General features: G+C 36.1%; 1 protein-coding gene across 1 annotated transcript in view; it reads left to right on the top strand.

Moving 5' to 3' along the window:
• Positions 1-26118, top strand: part of CCDC178 (coiled-coil domain containing 178) — a 530711-nt gene that overhangs the window by 241045 nt on the left and 263548 nt on the right. The window contains exons 18-19 of the mRNA XM_004479016.3: positions 1538-1683; positions 5389-5548. Coding sequence (XP_004479073.2) covers positions 1538-1683; positions 5389-5548 — 306 coding nt within the window. The remainder of the gene's footprint in view (positions 1-1537; positions 1684-5388; positions 5549-26118) is intronic.

Genomic DNA, 26118 nt, shown 5'->3' with positions numbered 1-26118 from the left:
GCCAACAGATTTCCAGTACTTTGCATCAGGTCATCTATTTCTTTCTACCTATTTTCCCAACTGTGTAGCAGGAAGACTGACAAAAACAAAACTCATCTTCTCAAGTGGAAGTGGAGATAGAACTCAAACTGGTTTGATAGATTAAATTATGTACCCCAATTTAGACATGTTCTTAAGCTTACTCTCTGTTCCTGTGTGAGTGAAGCAATTGAGAAGTGGAATTCTTGAAGATGTTATTTTTAGTTAAGGCATGGCCCAACTAAATGAGGATTCCTGGAGCCCTTTATAAGCTGAAGACATTTAGACATAGTTTGAGAAAGCCACAGATGTTTTGGATATTATGCGGAAGCATTTGGGTGATGAGACACAAGCACAGATAGCTAACCAGCCAAGAATACATGAAAGGACAGTTTTTTTAGATCAAAGGCCCTGGAGGGAAAGATGGGAGAATGAGGGCAGAGGGCAGCAGAGGGGTCTGGAGCTTATCTAACCTAGGTTCCTGTAAGGTCCATGGGGGGGAAGGGGGAAGGGAGCATATGTGAGTCACAGGCTCTTGCCTTTATTTTGATCCAGAGGGTATGGGTAGAACTTTCTCAAGGATACTGGGGATTGGAAGTTTCACACTGTGGGGCAGGAAAAGCGTAAGTGACACGAGCTGTTTGGAGCTGATGAGGACAGCTTCTTATTATCCAAGCCTAATGGAGATAGAAGCCTTGCTAGTGAGTTATGCAGCACGAAAGGTCAGGGGCCATTTGCAAAAGAAGTGGCAAGAGCTACTCAGAGAAAAAGTGGCAGGAGCTGTTTGGAAAAACTAGACAGCTCTTATTATCCAAACCACGTGGAGGTACAGGCCCTGTTAGTCATGATTACACCCAGGGCAGGACAAACTGGGATAGTCACTCAAAGGAAACTTAGGACAAAGCCAGGCTGAATGATGAGGAAACAAATAAAATTTCTTTTATGCCATTACAATGGAAAGGAGCCAGAAACCAGACATCAGCAGAACCTAGAAGGGAAAGGAGGGATCGCCTGTGAGGGGAAAGTCAAGGAACCACAAGGATTCTTGGCAAACTGGGACCAGAATGCTTCCAACCCCAGGAGAAAGCATTTACATACAACTAGATCTTTCATCTGCTCTTTTATATGAAAAATCAGAACAATTTATATCCTTGCCTGCCTGCCAGTGTACAAGTTTGAAAAACAGTGACCACATGTTTGCATCTTGAAAGGACATGCTTTTATGTGTGTGTGTTTCATGTATGTGTGTGGCGGGCATAAAATTTGTGCACAAGATGTGGGGAATGAGAGACAGAGACAAAGGAAGAAGGAGGGAAGGATGTATTTGAACTTATCTTTTTAATAAATCTTATCAGCTCTAACAGTGGAGAAGAGAATATAAACCTAAGGTGCTATTTCTTAATAAGCAGGTACTATTTCTTTTTAATAGTTCCCATGGACAATGTAATTGTGTTCCTGAAATGCAAGAATGTGAAATTCTATATATTTAAAATGAAACATCCTTGAATTTCTTTTTCAGGTGAAACGCTCAATAATTTTTAAAGAAATAGAGGATACTAAAAATAAAACAAATATTTTACAAGACAAAATAAGTCAATTGGATCAGGAATTGGAATCAAAAGAAGAGGAAAAAAAGAGTTTAGATCAGATACTTGAAACTTTAAAGTAAGTACTTAAAATTTATCAATATATTAAGTATTTTAATATATTAGTTATAAAAGAATTAAGATCAAATTTTTGCATTTAAAATTATTCTTGGAATGAGCCATATTTTCTATCATAATTTTATATGGAATGTACAAGTGATATTTGATAGTCTTGGCTACAAAAGCATAATCCTAAAGTGCTTTTATTCTTCATTACTCCCCTCGGTTATCATATTGTTTAAATAACTGGGAATATCATACTGTTTAAAAAAAAAGTTCAAGTATCTGAACTTTTCTTCTTTATGATATTCCTTATCTTTTCTACCAATTCCAGTATTTCTCACTTGCATGCCATGTTTATTAATTTATGGTTTTCATCCAACATTTTTTGATGACAGTTTTGAGCTAAAAGTATAGAAATAGGTCTTCTACAAAACCTCACATGATTTATGTGCACTTCTCATTTTCAGTAGCCTCTTTCCAGTGACCTCATCAGTCAGGGGCACACCTGAATAGTGGAAGGCCTTTTGCTAAGGCTCTGAGGGCATCCCAGAAACCCTCACTTAGAACTTACTCTTTCTTTATTCCTCTTGGTTCTTATTTCCTATTTTATAATACATTAAGAACAGGCTGGAATGACTTTCAAAGGAATATGCATTGGTCATATGTAAAATGATAGTTTGATCAGATATGGAAAGCTAATATAAGCATTATGAAAATTGTGGCTCTTGAGGGATACACAATGTCAAAAATACAGTTATGTGCAGCCAGATGCCAGATGTCTTAATGGACATAAGTGAATGCATTCAACGTGGAATTATTTAAGTGTAACCACAGGGTAAAATTTTACTTTCAAACAGTTTTACCTGAAAAAGGCTAAATTATATTCATTATATCATGTAATAAATAAAGGAAACATATAATTTACTTTGGAAGATACTTTATCCACATTGTTTAAAATCTGACCAGAACAGTTTGGCCCTCAAAGGTATAAACCTAAAATAATAATTTACCTTAAATTTGCAAAGACCTAATTCAGGAACTGATGGAAATTATTTTTCTTCAGGCTTCTGGTCATTTCATTTCAAATGTTTTCTTCCATACTGTGGCTAGATTGTATTGCCTTTCAGAGAAGAGTAATGTAACTCTACCTTCCCATAGTAAAAGGAGAAATAGAAAAAACTGATATTGTGGTATTATTTAAAATCTATTAATTCACAGTGATGATGGGTAATGTCAAACTTACATCAAAAGCGGTCCTAATGTACAGAGACTCCTGGGCAAGCTATGTACCTTATCTCACTTAATTCTCATTGCAAATTCTTAAGTTATGTAGTATTTCTATATGAATGCTGAGGAAACAGAGGGTCTTGGAAATCTGATGATTGCTTTAAGATCTCACAGTTAATTAGTGGTAGAGGTAGCTCCCATTTAGGACTGTCTCGTTCCAAAGTGTGTGCCTTTTCAACTCTATGTACTGAAGCCCTGAACTAGGATTGGAAAGCAAGATTACTGCAGATAAACTGTATTATGAATAACCTACTCATATTATGAATAGGTGACTGTATCAATTTAATAATTGTTTATTTAGAACGCATAGTATATGTGTAGCAGGGCACCAAGAAGGACAAAGAAATGGCAGCTGAAAAAGTGCACCTAAAATTGTCTGAAGAGCTTTTTAGAGGGAAAAATCTGTCACATACAAATAGTTTAATATATTGTGATGAAAATAATGGAGTCAAAGCTACTCTTGGCTCTTATAACTGTTTCTTAACTAGGAAATGGAAGAAATGAAAACCAGATGCACAAGCCTTCTGAGTTTGCTCTTTTAATCACTTTGGGAAAGTAAACATTATTTGCATGAATATATATATACAAATCTAACTATATATGTACATACATTTTGTGTAAATATGATATGTATGTATATGTATGATATCTAAAGGCTCCAGTGAATATAATATAATCTCAAAATATTTAGAGTAGAGAACATAGTATTATGGTCAAGATATAGTGAGAGTAATGTTTCCTGGAGCATTATGAAAGCCTTATGGTTTTGGTCATACCAGCCTTTCCCTATGTGAATTTTATTGGTTCCCTATGCTCCACAGTATTAAAATTAGTGAATACTTGGATAGAACATCACATAGAATTCTATATGCTGCAAAAATGATGAAGTGGGGAAAAGCAAAGGCTTTAGAGCAACACATAACTGGGTTTACATTCTCTTTCTATCATTTACTGTCTGTGTTTGCCTGAGCTATTTAATTATGCTGAAGTTTAAGGTCCACATTTGTAAATGGCTATAATTATTATTACTTCATACAGTTGTTGTATTAAATGAGATATTATATTCAAAGAACCATAACATTATTTGCTCAAAACATATTAATCCTACTGCCTTTATAGCTTGTGCAAATGGTTCAGTTTTCTATACCAAAAGATAGGACAACTATGCGTAACCTAAGGCTATGTTGAGCCTTTGCAGCTACATTTATTCTGGCCTCTGGGTTGCTGTTTGTATTAGTAGTGAGGATTCTCCAGAGAAAGTTACACAGTATATTTATATTCATATTCAAACTCATTCATATTCATTTATAAAGATATTTATTTTAAGGGAATGGCTCCCAAGATTGTGGAGGCTGCTAAATCTGAACTTTTACCACCCTGCACAGTGGTGATTCTGGAAGGGGTAATGTTGCAGTCTTGAATCCAAAATCTGTAGGGGTGGCCAGCAGGTTGCAAACTCGGAGAGGAAATGCTAGTGTAGTCTTGAGGCAGAAAGTCTTATTTCTGGAAATCCCAATTCTCTGCTTTTAAGACCTTTGACTGACTGTTGCTATTAATACCTCCACAGCAACATCTAGGCCAGTGTTTGGCAGAACAGCTGAAGACCATAAGCTAGCCAAGTTAACAGATAAAATTAACTCTCACTGCTCAAGTACAGCAATTAACTTTTAAACATGTTTGTTTTTGTTAGTATTATTTTAATTATTTTATGAGACTTTTACTATCAGTATTACTCTTTTTAGAAATATCTACTAACTCCACCATTAAAAATTCTTATTTTACCTCTATATCGTAATGCATTTAGCTGCACATGACACAATACGTCCTTTCCACTAGTCCCTCCCCAACACAGCGCACATTCACACACCAGTTTAAACAATAGGGAAATGTATCATTTTATGTAACAGGAAGCCCATGGGTAGGGCAAGCTGCAGGGTTGGTTGATTCAGCAGCTCAACACTAGGGTCTCATTCTTTTTTCCACTTTCCTGTGGCTGTTGTCAACAAATATGAAAACATGACTCCTTGTTCATGTTCTATGGATGTGAGCCTCTTCTACATGGAATAAAGCCCGTTTCTTTCATTTTACTGTGCCATCTTAGAATATATGTTTACTCCTGGACAGTCAACCATGTGCTGATTGGTTTAACTTGGAATGTAGTTTCATGGAGGAGAGGGTCTGTTAGAATGACCGGACTACAGAAAGGTGCTGGGAAGGCAACCAAGATAATCCACTAAAGTTCCCCATAGATTTTCTTCTGCCTGAATCATTTAGATGTAGCTATAAGGAGGTAGTGGCCTTTAGAAAGGCTGAGGAAATTTTTTCAAGGCTCTTCAGCTCTAAGATTTTTTCGTATTTTTTAAATGTATCTTAAACTTATTTGGGTAAACACAATGCAAGCTGATTAGTGGCAAATGCAATGCTTTCTGTATAGGGAGAAATTCATAACTGTGAGATATAAAAAGGAACATGCGCAAGCTGTGTTTGATCATTATAAGAGTGAGAAAAAAGCCTGTGAAGAGAGACTCTATGAGGAACAACAGAGATTTAGAGTGCTCCATAACATGAGGCAAAAGACTCTGGTGGAGATTAAAGTGAGTATTATTTTTAGACTGTTATAAAATGAAAGAAATATAGTGATAGTCCAATTAGCTAGTTTATGGCACTTGTTTTCAATTCGTAAATGTATTAGCATAATAAACATGTAGCTTTTCATTTTTTCTTCTAAGTAATTATAATATTATGCATATGAATATACAGCATACAGTAGAGTACATTTCAATATATTTTATCTATGCTCTCATTTTATTATTGTACCCTGTGTTATTTTGAAACCTACATTTAAAGATATAGGTAATATTTTCCAGAATCATTTTTATGTTTTTAATGGAAGATGTGAGAAGTGTTATTTTTATTTCTAAAGAACGTAATTTCAATTTTTAACCAAACTGCTTTTTTGAAAAATGAGTCTATTTCATGTTCATTTCCTTTAGAAAAATTTTGCATGTTTAATTGCACTGTGAATTTACTAGTTAGAAATGGAAATTCTATGAAAAAGTGTGACCCCTTAGATGAGAAGTTTTAGCAATCAAGTTTTATGAAACTATACATATTTAACTTTTATGTAAAATATAACCAAGATAAATATTAGTTAAACTATTACTATCATATTTTACATTTTGCAACTGTTTTCATTAATTTTAAGTGCAATGAGTAATAATAATACCCTAGATTTTTATTTTATTTCAAAATAGTACTTAATTTTGAGAGAATGGGAATTTTTTTTCCTACTTCGCATTCTTTGATCCTGTTATTTATATACTTAATTATGAGCTAGTCTACCTTCTGCCTTTTTTACATTTTCAAGACAATGCTAGTAATTAAAGAAGAAAGATTGATTTGGAACAAATGTACACTGGGTAAACAAGTATTTGAGTGAATGACTATATACCATCTTTAATTTTCTATTGTTTTGATCCATCCTGTAAGGAAAATATTAATAAAATAAAAGAATAATACTTTTATTAATAATTGTGTCAAGTAATGGTCTTCCATTTTAAATGTGGCCATGACATAGAAAAAAATGTGTGTGTGTGTGTGTGTGTGTATGTATATTTGGTTTAGAAATATGGAAATAATTGGTGCCATCTAGTGGCAATAAATGATGCCTCCTCTTGTAGTTGTTCCTGGAAATTTAAGGGCTGAGTCTCAGATATGTGAAGTATGAATACACTGGGAAACTTTGACTCAAATGAACCCCTCAAAATGAAGAGGTGTAAATTATTTACTGTCTTAAGCATCATTCCCCGCATTATATTTTATCACAGCAGTGGAATTATTTGTTTGAGTCCAACCACATTTCCAATCACACTGGTGCTGAGAACACAGTGGGATCTCAATAACCATTCATTGACTGGCATTTCAGCACTTTAATGGAACAATGATAATTAGTGAAATGGCAAGATATGGTCAGCAGGAGAGAGACGAATAAAAATCCTGTATAACCAGCCTTTAAGTAATTGAGATTTGTATTTCTTGTCATCAAAAAGTTTGTCTCTGCCTTCCCATTCTGAAGTGTACACATCCCAGCCCCTTGAACACATCATGTTTCAATTTTCCTTCTTAGCATAATCTGTACCTGAACTTGTATTCTTTTCCCCATTTATTTTTACTTGTTTGTTATCTGCCTTGCTCCTGCTATAATATTTTTTCTAGGAACAAGGAATGTTCTGTTTCATTCTTCTCTGTATCCCGAAAGCTCAAAACTATGCCTGGTACTAAGGAGGCATTCAGGAAATACTTGCTGAATGAATTAATGGATGGATAGATGAATAAATGATTTTTTAAAATAATTTTGCCATCTCCATCTCTTCCTCTCTCTCTTTCTCTCTCTTCCCTCTTTCCCTCCCTCCCTTTCTTTCTATCCTTCTCTGTCTCTCGCTCTGTATCCCTGAGACATGAGAAATTTTCCTCAGTCTGGTCCTTCTAGGTCAATATGGTTAAATTATCTATTGTTTTCTAGCAATTAAGGGTTCCGTTAAATACGTCAAAGTTATGCTTCTTAAATAACCTTGACTTTATGTGAAATTGCCTCATCAGTTGCTTGGATAGCTCCTTGTTATGCATTCACCTTTTGTGGTTAGAATCATAGAGTTTGAACAGGTAGGGTTTAGACATTGCTGACTTGTCCTTAGTGACACTAGTTACGTATGATTATTATCAGATGTTGGTGACTTAAACAGTGGAAAGATAATGTGATTCCTGATATCAGACCTGTTCCATCCCTGCTTAGAAATCAGATGAAATAAAAATTGATAAATATGCATGTAATGTAGAGCATTCCCAGAAAGAAACAAACAGCACTAAAGCATCATTATAAAAATGGTGTTACAAATCTGGAATGTCCCCTCTGGGCAAAAGAATTGATCACAATTATGGATCATCTGAAGGAATTGCTTAATAAAAGACTATAAAAGTGACAATAGAATTAATTGAGGGTGTGAGAAAGCACACCATAGAATTAGAAATACACATTGTTAATAAAATAGCTTTAAAAATATGCAAATTTCAGATAACATATGACATGGTTCTAGAGTTAAAATCAGTTTCTCTTTAGTGAGAAATTCTATTCATGTCTTAAATGGTTGATTCTTTATTTCATGGTACTTTTATTAACTAGAATTTACAAATGTTACTGCTTGAACTTCAAACTTTCAGCATTTTCATCAGTCAGAATACCATAGCTATAGCTAATGATCTTCCTCTTTGCTTTGCAAAGATCCATACAAAACTGTAACTTACAGCATTTTAATCTGTTATATGCCATCTTTAAGAAGTCCTTCTGTCTTTTCTATATCAATGCCTTTTATTTTGTATTCTTTCAGTGGTTTTGTTTTCCTCCCTATAATGTAGTTTGTGATATGAAAGGGTTACAACAAACTACAGTAGATTTTGATAAACAGATCAATTTTCAGATTGAGTTTTATCAGAGATAATCTCCCTATACTTTGTAGAGTGTATTTGCTTTTATTTGGTTTCATAATTTCCACATTCAGGAAAAACATCTTCTCTCAACTACAACAGTTCCAAATTTGGCTATTAAATAATTTCTTGACCTTTTTATGTGGAAAATTCTTAGCTTAATAGAGAAGCAGTCAATCACTGCCTCACTGGACAACAGATGCTGGGATAGTGAATATAAGAAAGAAGTTTCATCTTTCATATAATTTTAAAGATTATTATAATTTTAAAAATTATCCTCCTATAGGTCATTCATCATTTCTTCATTCACACAACTATTTTCTGAGTACTGTTATGTTCTGTGCACTCAGCATTGGATTAACAAAACACTAACATCGATTTTTAAAATGCAAATTGCAAGGATATAGAATATGTAAAAAGCAGACATGAATATTGTGAAAAAATGAAATTATATGCAATAAGTTGTGTCCTTGGTTCACTGGCTTGATATATTACAGACTCATATTAATGAAAATATCACAGAATCTATAGATTCACGTAATGGGAAAGGAATGTAAGAAAAACCTAGAAATATTTAAAGGAACTGATCAATGATTTTCCCTGGCAAGGATAGTTTGCCTTAATGATAACCTCCTGCCATTAAAGAGATTTTTAAACTGATACTGAATCAAACAAATTAGGAACATTGTTTGCATAATTAATAATTCTCTTAAAGACACTACTGATAGTTTATTAGCCATCAGTATTTTTTATACACAGACCCAATGCTACAATGATCATAGTACTTAGATATCACGAGAGAAATTAGAAGACTAGAGTACAGGCATGGGTGAATCCAAAATATAAATTTATTTTATTTTGAATATTTGTTTAAAGCATGATCTGTTAAACTAGGAAAAACTCATTTTGCATCTCTTTCTAACATTGTGTCACACCTTGCTGATAAGGCTTACAATTACTGCTAATATCTTATAGTACTGTATATGAATTTTGAATAACCTCCTTTTTTTTGGACTAGCAATCAACCCTCATTTTCAGCTTTTCTTTTTTAACTATCTGGAGGCATATGTGGTAATCAGCTAGTCATTTGGCTGTAGTTCACTTCAGGTTTTAATACTCTATAAATATAATTTTGATATTATTATTTTATTCAAATAACATTAATTTCTCAATGGGTTGATATTTTTGGTATGCTATTTCCCACTACAGAGTCACAGTATAAATATATAAGTTTTCCCTTTTCATCAGTTAAATGAATTATGAGTTTCCAAACATCAAATGGTATTCTTAAATATATCTTAATTGGTTATGGTTTATTAAAATTTTAATATATTACTGGATTCAATTCATTACCATTTAATTTTAATTTAGAATATCTATTGGTCTATACTTCTATTTTGTACTTTGTTGAAGATATTGGTATCAGATTGTTTTAAAAATGAAATAAAAGGCTTTTCTTCTTTTTTCTCAAATTAAATAATATGGGGCATTTTAGGTCATTAAAGGTTTGAGAAAATTCTTCCAAGATACTATCGAGTTCTGTGAAGGGTCTGAAATGTTACCCTACTTGTAAGCTAATATGGTAACTTGCCACATTTTCACAGATGTTAGCAGAAGACATGCGACTGTTGGGTGAAAGACAACTTTATTACTCACTATGTAGCAGGAGCATGAACTTCATGTTCACATTGGTTTCCCTTGCCCCAAAGACTAATGGGGGTGTGTGAAGCAGCCCAGGTGTATCCTCCCTACATGGTAGATTTTTATCACAGCTGATGAATTCTGGACTTAGGAAATTCCAAATTTTATAAGGGAGCTGCTAGAAAAAGGACGGAGACATTATGTTTGCTATACAAACATCTTGAAAAGGTAGTCCTGGATAAATGCTTGCACAAAAAGTGTAGAAACATTGGGACAAATTACACCCTAACAGATATTGCCTGAGTCTGGCTCTCTTCTAAAGAGAAAAATTATAGCAGTTTATTCTATTTCTTTTTTAGTTTCTGCATAATTAGTGTTTTTAAAAAACTTCTTGGGTCAATATTGGAAGGCTATATTTTTCTAGAAAAGGTCATTTTAACAAAGTTTTCAAATATCTTATCATATAGTTGTATAAAGCATATTTTTAAAATCTCTTCCCCTTCTGTAGTTTTACTACTTTTCTTGTGTATTAATTTTTCTTATACTTTTTCCTTGATTAGCCTTGCTAAAAGTTTGCCTTTGGATTGTTTTTCTTCACAGTCCAAACTCTTATGCATTTATGAGTATTAATTATTTTTGTTTTTAATTAATTCATTTTATCTTTTTTCATTATTAATTATTTCCTTTGATTTTCAAAATCTTTTTTCATTTGCTTTTTTTCTTTTTTGAAACTTGAGTTGTCTATTCTGGTTCATTCTTTCTTATTAATTGTGAAAAATAAACTTTTAAGCTTATCACATATCTCCTGAATGCAATTTTGACACTTTTAATATATAGTGTTCTCATTTAAAGTTTTTATGGTTACACTGACCCAATCATAATCTAGGAATTTTAACTACCTAAGTTCCTTTTAAGTTAAAAAAAATACATAAATAAATAATAGAAACCATTACTTGCACTTTTTCATTTCCAACTGGTTGGGAGCAGTGGGTAGTGGGTGCTATTTAAATTTCAGTTAAATGGTCTTTGTTTAATTTGCATGTGCTTGACAAATATAATCCCTGCAGTTTTTGCTGAATAATTATCAAGCAAATAAATTAATGAAATGAGTAAGAAATTATACTTTCCACATCATAAAGTCCTTATATTTCAGTCTACATAATCTGCCCTAGACTATCAGTGATATATTGAAATTGTCCACTCGAATTATTTCTGTGTGTTTTGCCTTATGCATTTGTAGGTAATGTTATTCAGTGCATACAGTCTTGTGATTATCAAATGACCATTTTTGAATGTAATTTTTAAATAAATTGGCAGTTTGCTCCAGAATTTTTTGAAGTTAACATTATCAACTTCTCTGTGTATTAGACTAATTTAATTCTGCATTCTATTTTCAACTGTTCTGGCTTAGTTTTTAGATTAACCTTCTGTAAGTATTCTATAGCAATATTTAGAATGATTTTGCTTTTTATAACCCATTTTATTTGATAATTTAATTTACTTATAGTTTTATTGGTTCTTGCTTATGTCCAGTTGCTTAATGTTTTCTATGTCAATACTGTTTTTCTACTTTTGTCATTATTACTTTTTAGTATATTGGTATTGTGGTTTGATTTTAATGTTTTTAATGATATATGAAGGACATATTCTACTTTTAATTATATCTGTTTAACATAATTAAAAAGATTCTTAAATCTTTTTTGCATTAATTATCAAAGTCATAAATCAAATAAATGTTGCCATACCCAAACAATACAAGGTATTTGATTTCTTTACCTCTCTCTCCTTTCCCACCTCCTTACTTTCTGGCTTAGTTTAATTGTGCTAAGAATTGTTGCTTTCCCATTATTAACCTGCTATTATTGTTTTTACCACATAAATTGACCCTTTCTGTGAATATTTAGCATTTTGCATTTAATTTTGTAACTATATCTATAATTATTTATATTATATTATACATATTTAATTGATTTTCATTTATATCAGCAATACTTTATGCTATGACCTTACCCTTTTAAGAAATTTTCATGTTGATGCACCTCTTAGTTAACCTATATATTTGAGTTTTTTTTTCTAGTAGACAATTGTGATTGCTATATTTTCTCAGTTACCTTCATTTGAAAACAGCATGAATGTGTATAAATTTCTTAATGTCACTGTCTCAGACGTTATTTGTAAAAGAAAATAATTATAATACCTGCCTTAAAGTCTTGTTGTGAGGAATTAGAAGAGTTTTTGGCACAGAATATTTGTATATCAAGTTGTATATCAATTCTCAAATTTCTTTCTCTGAACAGCAGAAGTGACAGCATTATATTGACTTGTGTAGGGGAGGAGTCCAAGGGTTTGGGTTACAAGATCAACACCTTGTGCATGCTCTATAGCACTACATGCTTTAACATGCTTGGTCATACTTCGTATGTACAGAAAATGGCATCTAAATCTCACCCAGAGGTGGAGAATTTACTTAGTCCAGCCAAATTCATTGTACTACCCTACTGAGTCTATGCTAACAACTGGAAATCTCCAGATTTTGAGTATCTAGATTTTGTGGTTAGCTTCTGACCACAGCTACTAACTGTATTTTGATTGGTTAGCTATCGCTGCAAGGCTAAGATTTGCTTAATAGCCTAAGAGAGGAAGAGAGCAGTTGGATGGGGTAGTTCTTACAGGTGATCCTTACAATATCCCCATCCCCCATTATTGGAACAATTTCACCAATTTTGGAGAAGAGGGCGATGACCATTCTAACTGCTTCCTGCTGGACCCGAATACAAGGTAAGGGCTTGTTGGTGAAACTGTAGTTCCATCTGTTAGAAAAACTGTTGTTTGGACATTCCTTTTTCTGTATCAGTGGTCTCTAGAGGCTGGTATACTGCACAGAGTTCAGTAACCTGCAATTGCTTAGAAACAAAAGAGGTGATAAGTTTTAAGATAACTGGGGCAAAGAGCAAGAGGACAGTAATGTTATTATAAGTCCAAGCAAACCCATTAACCAGTTAGGATTCCATGGAAGAAAATCTTTTATTGATTTCCAGATTTATTGGAAAGTGGGGTTGTTAAAATTGTGAAGCCAGATTGCTTGTTCCTATAGCGTCCATATATTGAGTTCAATTTGGTTTGAGGTGTTTACCCATGTACAGCAAGAGGTATCAGCTATGGCACATGATCCTCCTTGTTCAACTAGGAGATAATGGAGGGCAATTCGATTAATACATAACGTTAGCTAATGTGTCAATGGAGATCTGAATGGCCTTGAGTGCCACTGCAGTGAAAACAGCACGTCTTTCCACTGTAGGATTAAATTGTGCAGTGCTACTTCATCATAGGTAAAACCACCCCGTGGAGCTAATAATCCAATTGTCAGTCCTACCTCTGCAAAAATCACATCTTGTACCCACTTATGTCAAATTTGAGTGAATTGATATGTTGATATATCAGGCTTTAAATATTGTAGTGTACATTGACCTTGCATCCAAACATTATATAAACATTGATGCATTCTGACCAAAATGCATTCAGTGCCAAAAGGCAGTTGATTGTTAGGACTGTCACAAATGAGAATGTATACTTTTGGTGCCCATAAGTAGGTCCCATGTAGGATCTGGGTCTTTCCAGAAACTACATTACTGTCTAAGATTTTGTTCAGGTCATGGCAAAGGCTGGATGGCATACCCAATCTGTAAGTTTGTGTAAGGAATGTGATTTACAGGGTGCGTGATAGCAAGGCTTTCACTGAGCATTCCACTTTTTGGGTTTCTGATAAGTTAGTTTCCATTTTAATTTTAGATAATTATAATGAATAGCGACCATGCCATACTTAGTTTTTGTCTTATTTTTAGTTAGATCCTAGCATACAGCTCATTTGTCTGGTTTCCCTCCAGAGTGTAATTACAAGCAGCTTCATTATATCTGTGTACAAGTACCTAGGGATAAGGAAGTCTATAAAAGTGGCTAAAGGAGTATATAAATGTGATCTTTCCAATACCTGATTTACTAAAAACTTGTAGTAAGGATTGATTCTGGAAAGGGGTCAAATTAAAACATGGAAATGGGTGGTCTGCTAGCAAACCCCCTTCTATTGGAGGTTCAGGCTTTGAATGATTTTTGTCACTGAAGGGTGCCAGCTCCAGACCCTTGCTGAGGTGTTGTAATGGTATAGCAATATAGGATGGGGCCCTGGCATAAGGGTTGGGAAGGCTTATCCACCAACCTGCTAAAATTCCTTTTCCCAGGCTTAGACTTGTGAAATTTTAATAGTGAAATATTCTTCCCATTTATTCATGAGGCAGGGGAAGCTGTGTAGGAACAGGACTGCAAAAATCAAAATGACAGGAGCCATTTTAGATTTTATAGTCTGGAGTGGTTATTAGGGATTAATTTGGATAAGGCTGTGTTGAGAGGAAGGAATCTGACGGGGGGCCACATGCTGGAGCCAGAAATCTAAGTTAGCTAGGATCCCGATCCCCAGAGATGTAAGTATGGAAGTTAGTACAGGAAGATAGGGTCAGCGACAATCCCACATTAATTATTTGCTATGTCAAGTATTCACTATTGTGGGCATTTTTTCAGGGCACCAAAAGTGCTTTTTGAAAAGCAAGTCAAGCCTGTCAAGGGGTTCACAGGTGTACTCATGGGTGTTCTGTGGATTAGTTGGCTCTTTTTTTGCTACATAAAGGAGGTATGTCTCCACTTTGGAATACTTGTTTCACTCTGGAATGATGGATCCAAGGCGCAATTCCCTGCAACTTAAGAGAAGAGTGAGTGACAAGTGACATGAAGTGGGGCTCAGTGCACTTGGGGCTGAACTGACAGTGAGTGTCTTTCCAGACATGAAGCCATACCCAGTCTCCTAGTTCAATATTATGTAATGGTATATCTGTGGGGAATTTAAGACAGTTAGAGGCAAAGTTCTGGATTTCATTCAGGGTTGCACCCAAAGATCTAACATATTGGATAGTAGCTAATTCAGAATTAACATGCATGTTACCTGCATATTTATTTTTTATAAAATGGCCTTTCATAAGTCATTTTGTGAGGGCTTAAATTAAGCCACCTTTGGGGAGCTGTCGTCACTCTCAGTAGGACAATGGTTAAGGCTTTATCCTGCTTAAGACGAATTTCTAAACAGATTTTAGCTATAGCCTCCTTCAAAGTGTGATTCACTTTTTCAGTCCTTCTAGTAGATTGAGGCCTCCAGGGAGAATGCAAGTACAAATCTATACCCAACAGTCTAGATACATTTTTGGTTACCTTAGAGATAATGGCTGCTCCTTTATGACTTTGTGTAGAAATAGTAAGTTCAAACCTCGGAATGACTTCTTTAAGTAAAATTTTTACCACCTCTTGAGCTTTATATGATCAGCAAGGGAAAGCTTCCACTCATTCAGTGAAGGTTCCTATAGAAACTAGCAAGTATTTGAAATTTCCCAGTGCTTTGGGCATTATAGTGAAGTCAATTTGGCAATCATCTTCTCCAAGGCCCTGGTATTGTACTCCCTTGTTTAAAGTTAAAGATTAGTCTGAGGGTTAACTTTGGCACAAGTGACACATTGGGCATTCACAACTTGAATGGTTCTTCTTAAGTTAGGAACAACTAGAAATTTGGACATCCACTGGAACATAGTCTCTTGCCCATAATGTGTCTGCTTGTGAAGATGCAATACAATAGGCTTGAAATAGTTATTGCGAAGGAAGATTTTGCTATCTTCTGGATCATCACTTGCCAGACACTTTGTATTGTGCTAGTATGACCCCATTTCTTTGCTCTTGTTAAGTCTTTTTCTGTATAGTTATGCCTTCCAAATGGCTGGAAGCTGGGCTCTATGGAGGGTGAGTTATTAAAGAAACTATAGTTATTAACAACTTCAGAGGCTGCTTGGCTGCTGCTTTGGCCACTTGGTCAGCCAAGTGATTACCTTTAGCTTTGCTGATATGTTTATTTTGATGTCCTTTATAGTGGACTACTGCCAATTCTCTGGGAAGCATAGCTACGAACAATTTAAGAATTAAGTAAACATATTTTATGTCCCTATTCTTTCCATATGGCCCCATATGAATGTAATACTTCAAAGGCATACCTTGAGTCTCTGTAGCTGGTGACTTGCTTTTCCTTGCCCAGTTATAAGACTTGGGTCAGAGCTGTTAGCTTTGCTCTTTGTACTGATATTCCAATAGGTAAAGGCCTCAGCTTTCTAATGCTTCATTGAGAGTAGCAATAGCATACCCGGCATACTGCTCTCCATGGCCCATAAAACTGCTTCTGTCTGTAAAATGTTCTAGGTCTAGGTCAAGGAGCAGCACAACCATCAGTCATGGTCTACTGGAATGTATCTCATCAGTTATATACAATCATGTTTAGTAGATATTCATTTTCATAGTGGGATCCAGCATGAGGGTGACTGGGTTTAGCTTAACCACTATCTTCAATTTGATATTAGGATTGTCTAACAATGTAACTTGGTACTTGCTTAATCTTCCCATGGTGAGCCAGTGCCCCGTTTTTGTTTTAACAATGTTAAAATGCAGTGGGGAGTGAAGATCACTGTAGGCTGCCTCAAAGTAAACATTTCATCTTCTTGCAAAAGATCAAATGTGGCTGCCACAGTCCTTGGGCAAATGAGCCACCCTTTTGCCACTGGATCTAACAGTTTAGATAGGGAAACCATAGGTCAATATTGTCTCTAAAAGGTAGGATTAGGACTCCTAGCACAACTCCTTGGCACTCATGCACAAACAAATGGAATTCTTTCATGGGTCAGGATGTCCCAAAGCTAGAGCAGTAAGTAATTTTTGCTTAAGTTTCTGGAAAGCATGTACACACTCTGGTGCCCAGACTAGAAACTCTTTCTCATTTCCCTTAAGGACCTCATATAGTAGCTTGGCTAAAGTCTAAAATTTGGTATCCACAGGCTATAATAAGCAGTGATCCAAAGAAATCCCCTTAATTCCTTTTAGTTCTTAGGCTCTGATACTGGGTAAGAGGGTACATTGTCCCTCTGATAGTTCGAAACCAAAATATTTAACATGGATTTGTGTAATCTGGGGCCTTTTTTTTCTGATCGTTTATACCCCTTTTCAGCTGATCTGTTTAGCATTATTACATGTTTTCATTTAAGGCTCCCTGAGTTTTACTGGCAATGAGCATATAATCCAAACTGGGGGAAAAGTCCTTAGAGCTATGCCCCTTATAAATCTTTAGATAGAGTTTGCATATAAAGAGTCAGAGTATTTTTAAATCCTGTGACAACAATATCGTTGCTTTATCCCAGTATCAGGATCTTTCCATTCAAAAGCAAAGAGTTTATGTGATTCCTTCTCTAACAGGATGCATTAAAAGGCATCTTTTAAGTCTAGGACTGTGAACCAGGAGTAAGCATCAGTAACATTAACTAGGAGCATGTGGGGATTGGGCACCCCTGGTTGGATGTCCTCCACTACCTGATGAATTGTGCTCAAATCTTGTAAAACTCTGTGTTCTTGGTGCCAGGGTTAAGCACTGGCAGAATAGGGGATTAAAGTCCAATTGATAGGGTCTATTTCATTTCCACTTGAGAAGTTTCTTAATTAGAGATGAGGTGCTGGCTCTAGCCTCCCGTCTGAATGGATATTGTTGTAGACTTGGTGGAGTGGTATTGGGCTGCAGTATTACCTTGACTTTCTGTGCATCACCTGCCCATCCTGGCAGTCCCTCCATAGCCCATACCTCAGCAGGCACTTGTTTTATTTCTTTGGAGATTCCAAACCTCTCTGTTCTCAGCCAGACATAATAGGCTGCTTGGACGGCATAGGTGTGGACAGCTGGGGCCTGTATGCTTACTTGTTTAGGTGAAAATGAAAGTGAGGCTTGCAATTTGGAGAGTTAAGTCTTGGCCAAGGAGGGGAATTGGGCACTGAGTCATGTAGAGGAATTTATCAGTTAGTTGAGTTTCTCCAACCTGACATTATAGTGGTTATAAGAATGGTTTAATGCTTTTAGTCCCTGAAATGCTAATTTCTTTACTTAGTCTCTGGTTTAAGACTGAAAAAATGGCTCCATGCTCCACTAAGAAGTCAACTAACTTCTTATCTACTTGGAATGAGACCTGAGGTTTGGTGTAGGTGATTGGGTTGGTTTCCACCTCCAAGCCCCATCACTCCAGGTTGCTGTCTTCATCCCCTGCTAGCTGTGGGCGCTGGGCTGCTTGGCAGGATGTCCTGGTCCCTCCCTTCCTTGAGACTCAGGTATTCCTTCTTCCAGTGCCCTTCTTCCCTATAGCAGACACATTTCTGGGGACCCAATAGTCTTCTTGGGGCCCCTGGGGTCTTACTGTTCCTTGAGCATCTTTATAGATTTTTAATCACCTCCAGGTCTGTGGGTCTCCAGAGTTTTTGTTGGTAGCTGTTCCTACTAGACTGGCTTTGTAGACTGCATGCTTCTTTTGTTGCTTCTCATGGGGAGACTCCTGGTTGTGAAAACCTTAAAGGCAATCTCTACTAATTGTGACATAGACATGCCTAATCCCCCTTCCAATTTCTGGAGTTTTCTTCTTATATTGGAAGTACTTTGGCTGATGAAAGTCATGATGTGCAGGACAATTAGTTTGGGGCTGAGGGAACTATGGGGAGATTGATATCTAAGGCCAGAGAGATAATGTGAACCATACTAAGGACTTTGACTTTGTATGAATTTAGAAGTTCTACGGTCATGGCAGATGGCTCTGGAGTTCAGTGCCTTGCCTGTGAACTCTACTTTGTAACTTGTGTTCCTGAATGTAATGGAGTTGGACCCAGATATGACCTTTCTACACATGCCTCTGCTGTCACTTTTATGGAACCTGTGGTTGGCACTGGGGTTGCTGTATACTCAGGAGACCTGAATCTCTGGACTGTCTATGTGCCAGCTGGTCCCTAAGCCTCAGCAGAGTTGCAACACCTACTCTCCGGTTTGTTGGACTTACCCAGGTCAGCTAACAGGGAGGTGAAGATGGTCAACCACCACACCAGGGAACCGAGAGTGTCTACAACTGCAAGCAGGAGAATCACATACATCAGCCACGTGGGATCTAAGTCCCTTCTTGATTTAGAAGTAGAGTGGACATCACCATCCCAGGGTCCACAGGATGGAGGAATAAAATATGAATTAGAGGGACTTACTGGTATTCTACTATAAAACTGTTGTGACTCTAGCAATGGAAGAAATTGTATCACTGATGTTGGAATAATGGCCATGGGAATTGCTGAGGGCATGGAGAGGGAAGAAGAGGTGTGATGTGAGGGCATTTTTGGGACTTGGAGTTGTCCTGAATGATTTTGTAGGGTTGCATACAGGACATTATATATCCTGCCATAACCCACTGAGTGGACTGGGGAGAGTGTAAACTACAATGTAAACTATAATCCATGTGGTGTAGCAGTGCCTCAAAATGTATTCACCAAATGCAATGAATGTGCTACAGTGATGAAAGAGGTTGTTAATGTGGGAGTGGGGTGGGGTGGGGGGTAAATGGGAACCTCTTATATTTTTTAATGTAATATTTTTTGTGATCTATGTATCTTTGAAAAAAAAATCAGGGAAGCGGACTTGGCCCAATGGATAGGGTGTCCTTCTACTGCATGAGAGGTCCGCAGTTCAAACCCCAGGCCTCCTTTCCTTGACCCATATGGAGCTGGCCCATGCGCAGTGCTGATGCGCACAAGGAGCACCCTGCCATGCAGGGGTGTCCCCCGCATAGGAAAGCCCCACATGCAAGGAGTGCACCCCATAGGGAGACCTGCCCAGCACAAAAGAAAGTGCAGCCTGCCCAAGAATGGCGCCGCACACACGGAGAACTGACACAACAAGACGACGCAACAAAAAGAAACAGATTTCCGGTGCCGCTGATAAGGAGAGACGTGGTCACAGAAGAACACACAGTGAATGGACACAGAGAGCAGACAACTGCGGGGGGGCGGGGGCGGGCGAGGTTGGGGGGAGGGAAGGAGAGAGAAATAAAAAATAAATCTTAAAAAAAAGTCAAATAAAAAAAGCATTCTATAAAACAAAGTTAAATAGCAAATAATGCATTAAAAATACTGATTTCAAAATATGGGACAGGTAAATGTGCTAATATCCTTAATTTAATAAGAGCTCACCTAAATTAAAAAATATATATATATTCCAGAAATTATGAAGTTGAGTTAAAAGAAACTCATATGAAATTGTTAATAATTTGATAATCACAAGATATGAATTAAGAGACAAAGGGAAAATATTAAGTTATCATAGCTCTGTTGGAAAAGTAAATTTGACCATTCATCCCTGATACTTGCACTATATATTTAAAAAAAAACTAAAAATATACTATGATCTATTAAACATTAGGAGTACATCCCATGAAAATTATTAGAAAATGACTTAAAAAATCAGTACTTAGGGATTTATGACTGTGGGCTCATATTAGTAATGTGAGTAAAAAATGAGAAATAAAGCTGAGAATGTAGGTTCAGGGTGTATCATGAAGACCATGTTGAAAACTTTAAACTTAATTTGGAAAGCAGTAGCAAATATGAGGAATTTTAGAGGAGTGCCATGTGCAGAGATGGACTTTAGCAATATCAATTACACAGCAGTATGTAGAATAAACTGAAATGATATGAACGTATCAGCTGCAGATATAAATTATATGAACTGTTTCAGTAATCAGAGAAATGATGAGGTACTGATCAATGAGAATATGAGTGAGAATATAAATTTAACAGAGACCGATACCAAATGAGATGCAATATGTGAAAAATAGAATAGAATATAGGAGGTGGTATGATACTGGTTGAGCGGCAAAATGATGTTGACATTTATAGTAAAGAAGAACTTAACAGTGATTGACTTTGTTGGGAAGATGGCCTGTCTTGAATATGGTAGAGACTAAGTGGGGACATATAGCCAATAATGTACCTTGCAGAAGTAGAGTTTGGGTCAATGAATAGGAATGGAGATCTGGGAGTCAAATACTGTGTGTAGAGTTAAAGGCATGGGGAGGGGGGATTGAAAGCTTTGAAGAAGAGTGTTTAGAGAAAATCTGAAGAACCTGGGTATTCCAGTTATTATGTTATTTTCTCTCAGCTCTTTATTCAGCTTGCTGAATACTGGGGCTATGGCTGTGCAGAATACTATCCTCCATTGTCACCCAGCTCTAAGGTTCTGTCAATGGGGAGCATGAAAAGGAGACTGAAAACCTGAAAAAAGAAATTTGCTCCTTCCTGCCTGCTTCCTGTGGGCTTCTTGCAGGTTTCCTGTCTTCTGGTGGTCCCTGTCAGCATTACCGTAGTAACCTGTCTTCACCCTAGCAGCAATTACTTCCTATAGCAGCACCTGAACACTTCCTGTAGCAGCACCTGAACACAATTTGAAGTTACTCCAACAGTTATAGACAGTTTCTTTGTGGTCCACCTCAGAGATATCAGAACCAACTAATTGGAGTCCCAACTTAGAGGTTTGTGACAAAATTGCTTAAGTGTTGAGTCCTGTATTCTTAATTTGGCTATTAAGAGGGCATCAGTGGCAGAAAGAATAATATCAATAGATTGGTACAGGTAGAATATTAACTGGTTGGAGAGAAGTTAGAGAGGCAGCTTTAGACTATTCTTTCAAGAACTTGGGTAATAAATGAATTATGTATTTCTCTCTATTTGTTTACAAATTGCGAATCCCAGGTATGTGTGTCAGCAGAGAAGAAAGAACCATGAATGAGGAAAAGATTAAATTTTATATTATATTAAGCAGCTTTTCTTAAATGTCTGGTTCCTTTTCTAATTTGCAATGCCTTTGAGGGTGAGAATAATACCTCATTCATGTGAATACTTTCAGGATCCTTCAAAATGTGTAGGACATAATAAGTACTCAACATCTGTTGAACTGAAGTACAAATGAAGTGACACAACTCCAAAAAGAAGTGAAAGAATAAAATTTATATTACCGTTTTTCTTTCATAAAAATAAAGAACATTGTTTCTTGTTCATTCATTTAACCATTCATTCATCTATTTTTATATTCATTTTGAAATAATGCATTAAGTACCAGAATCTGAGTGAGAATCTAATCATGTTAAATGAAAGGCTATACCTGCTCTTAATTAGATTCCCTGAACAATGTTGGAAGAAACAGGTAGAAGTAAAATAAATAAGGTGAAACGTGTTTTTCTTGACTTTAGAACAGAATTCTCTGGGAACTCAGGAAGAAGACTTGAAGGAAATCTGAGAAGAGTTGATAAGGTGATAATGACAGCACTAAATCTTGCAGATGGAAACAAGACAGCTAAGGGAAGAATACTCGGAGCAGAGAAAACAATAGGAGGAAAGGCAAACAGGGGTGAAAAATCAGGGTGCATTTAAGGAACTGCAGGCAATTTATTATGTTTGGAAAACTAAGGAGAGAGGAAAGTTAGGAGATAAGGCCAAACAAACAGGTAGGGGCCACATCATGAAGTCTTCAACTGTCATATTAAAGAGATTGGGCTTTAGGTCATGGGCTGACTTGATTATAAGAGTAGCAGAGCCTCAAGAGCAGTTGAAAAAAATTCCACTAAAATTAGCAGAAATTTCTACTATCTGCTGTGGCTTCCTGGTGTGGTGCCATGAGCCACAGGTGTGCTGAGACATTGATTCCTGTCGGCACTTAGAATTGTTGGGAAGGGCCTGAGATGAAACTAGGTTCAGAGGCCTCTTCTATCAAATAGCCTTCTCCCTTTACCCCAGTGTGGTGAAGTAAATATTTCTTTTTCTGCATATTCCATCTCATAAAAATAATTGGCAATCATTGATTATATGATTATATATTGTTAAATGTGATGGGAATGATATTAGAGGCAGTGATATCAAGAATTTAGTGGGGAAATGGTAAGATTCTGGTGAGATGAAAGGATGAATTCCAGATATTTTTGCAAAATATATAGAGAGAATTTGATGAATGTTTGGGTGCAGATCGTGAGAGGACATATCAAAATATAGAGTAGATTTTTTATTTTGAAGTGGATGTTTAGTGGTGTCAACATCTAAATGTAGACAGCATGGGTTGAGAGGAGGTTTGACGCTAGATTCAGTCAGTTATGAGAGGCCTTGGAGGAATTGTTTGGAGTCTAGTGCCCAATTGTGTCTGGAGTTCAGGATTAAGAGCTTGAGCTGTGGTTGAAAAATGGTTGTGGAAACTATAAGCATATCTATTGTACCTGAAACTTCAGGAAATCTGTAGTCATATAGGGAAGATTGAGAAGGAAGTGCAAGACACAGCCTTGGTTGGATGATTATGAGATGGAAAAGGTGGTAAGAACAGATGAAGCAAAAGGCTCAGTGGTAGTAGTTAGAAAGTGAGGTATAGGAGTTTAAAGCTTCAGAGTGGTGCCATTCCAGATGATAAAGTCAGGAGGGTGTCCATGGGTAAGAGTGGTTAATGGGATGTGGAATTGAAGTTAACTGGATTTGAGTAAGTCCATAAATTCTAAGATTAAAGTGTTGGATAGGTCATCCACATAATATAGAAGTAAAACAGGAAGATGGTGAAATAAGGGACAGATAGGAAGAGAAGATGATGTCCAATGGGTTAAAGGTCTTGTCTTACCATTATATGGAAAGCTGATTAGAAAATCATTAAATGATAGGACAATAGGGCAAGGAAATGTAAAGGATTGTATTCTTTAATCAACATGAAACTCAAAACTAGTATTTTTACAAAAGCATGGTAAAACAATGGTTAACTGCAAGTAGACCTTCTGGTAGATGGGACCTTGAGAAATCAGTATTTTCTAATTCAGTCCCAGATTTAGTTAATGAAAACAGTTGTATCCAGTATTCTAAAATGAGGTCGAATATGCATCTGAGCTGGTTTACTAATGAACAGCACTTTTTGCATTAACTTTGGAAAGGTTTAGACTGGGATCATGGTTCAGTCCAATTAATACACATCTACTGAGTTTCTACTATATATAACATACCAGTATTCTAGATGCTGAGGATTATAGGAATAAAGCACAGTCCTTGACTCTGAGAAGCCTATCAGCCTCACAGAGGAAAGAGAAACATGAATGTCATTTTAATTTGTTTTGCTAACCAGACAGAATCAAAAGAGGAAAGGACAAAAAAAGATATCCTTTAAATATTGTCATTTTTTCTTTAATTATGAGAAAAACTTTTGAAGAGAGAAAGTGGGTTACAGGGATCACCAAGACTTGAAAAACCATTGCTCACCTCTGCCATTAATAAAAACATGAACAAAATTACATTTTATCTCATAAGTTATTATAGGTATGTACTAATTTATCAGTGTCTGTAATCAAAATTAAAAACTTATCACTTATAATATGGGCTAAGCAATGTTGAGTAAGGTAAAACATTATTATTTTTCTTATCTTTGTTGCACATGTAATTAAAAGGACCTCCAATTCTCTGGTCCATCTCCCTTTAAATTGTATAAATTTTTCTTGAGTTCTTCAGGAAAGTCACCTCATCTTGTTTTCAAAAAAATGAATTTAATGTTGCATAAATGACATATCTATAGGGTTATAATTGTCATAACCATACATCTTAGCCCAAAGTTCTCCACCAAAGCCAGGAAATGGTTTTAAGTAGTAACTAGTAAGTTTTAAGTTTCTAGTTTGTTCTCTAAGCCTTTTAGGAGAGGAGGGAGAAGGAAAGAAAGAGGGAGATAGTCAGAGAAAGGCTAGCTATGACTTTGTCCTTAGTGAGTTTACCAGTGGGTTTCCATAGTGAGTAACAGTGCCAGGTACTTTCTGTTGAAGTTTGGATATTTTAGTCTGATGAATATCGCAAATGTGACTTGCACAGTGTCCTGTGGGGAGTGTTGTTAACATTACCCAAATAGCCCTCCCACCGTCTGATTTATTTGCTTACAAAGAACATGTATACCTGACCTCCTGAGGGAGCTGCATATCTCAAATTTGGGTGCCATGATAATAATAACAGTTTGAGAGAAAATGAAATAGGCTATAAAGAGAAAGGAAATGGAATATATAAACTATTGTACAGTGTCATGTTCATTTTCAGTACTATATAAAATAATGAAAATGTTTTTCGATAACCTTTGTTGATTTTTATAATGTGAAACACACTTTTAGAAAAAGATATTGAATGTACAAAGCAAAAAAAAATTAGTACAAATATGTTTAGCTTTTAACTCAACTTTCTGCATTGTTTCCCTAAGGTTAGGGTTATTTCACAAATGGAAAGACTTCAAAATAAGAGTTTCTTTCACTACCTTTGTCAAATCTAAGTTGTTCTTTCAGGATTTATGTGTAAGGGTACTCTTATTAGATAAAGCAGTCCAGTATGGTAGGTGGCAGAGGCTTTGTTTTTCTGATTTTTACACTTGCAGTTAGGGAACTCAAACTTAGACACAATAAATACGACTTCCCATAAATGCATAGCTTTTAAGTTGCAGATCTGGGTTTGTTTTGTTTTGTTTTGTTGTTTGTACATTTTATAAGTTTTTTTTCTCTTTTTTAAAAATGTTACATTCAAAAAATGTAAGAGGTCCCCATATACCCCCCTACCCCCCTTACCCCACTCCTCCCTCATCAGCAACCTCTTTCATCATCATGGCACATTCATTGCATTTGGTGAATATATTTTGGAGCACTGCTGCACCACATGGATAATGGTTTACATTGTAGTTTACACTCTCCCCCAGTCCACCCAGTGGGCCATGGCAGGACATACAGTGTCCAGCATCTGTCCCTGCAGTACCACCCAGGACAACTCCAAGTCCTGAAAATGCCCCCACATCATATTCTTCTTCCCTCTCCTATCCTCAGCAGCTACCGTGGCCACTTTCTCCACGTCAATGCTACAATTTCTTCCATTACTAATCACTATAGTTCCATAGTAGAATATCAGTAAATCCACTCTAATCCATACTCTATTCGTCCATCCTGTGGACCCTAATGGGTATCATTCTAGTACTTTCTCCTCCCTCCCCCAACAAAATATTCTGGAAGTCCTCAGTAAACAGTAAAGTAGTAGAATATTATTATTACTCGCTATAGTGCCTGAGTAGCCTTACAGTGGTTCTTTGGGT

Source organism: Dasypus novemcinctus, chromosome 16, assembly GCF_030445035.2.
Source record: "Dasypus novemcinctus isolate mDasNov1 chromosome 16, mDasNov1.1.hap2, whole genome shotgun sequence".
NCBI lineage: Eukaryota > Metazoa > Chordata > Mammalia > Cingulata > Dasypodidae > Dasypus > Dasypus novemcinctus.
The sequence above is the reverse complement of the archived record's forward strand: the minus strand, read 5'-3'. Positions and strand labels throughout refer to the sequence as shown.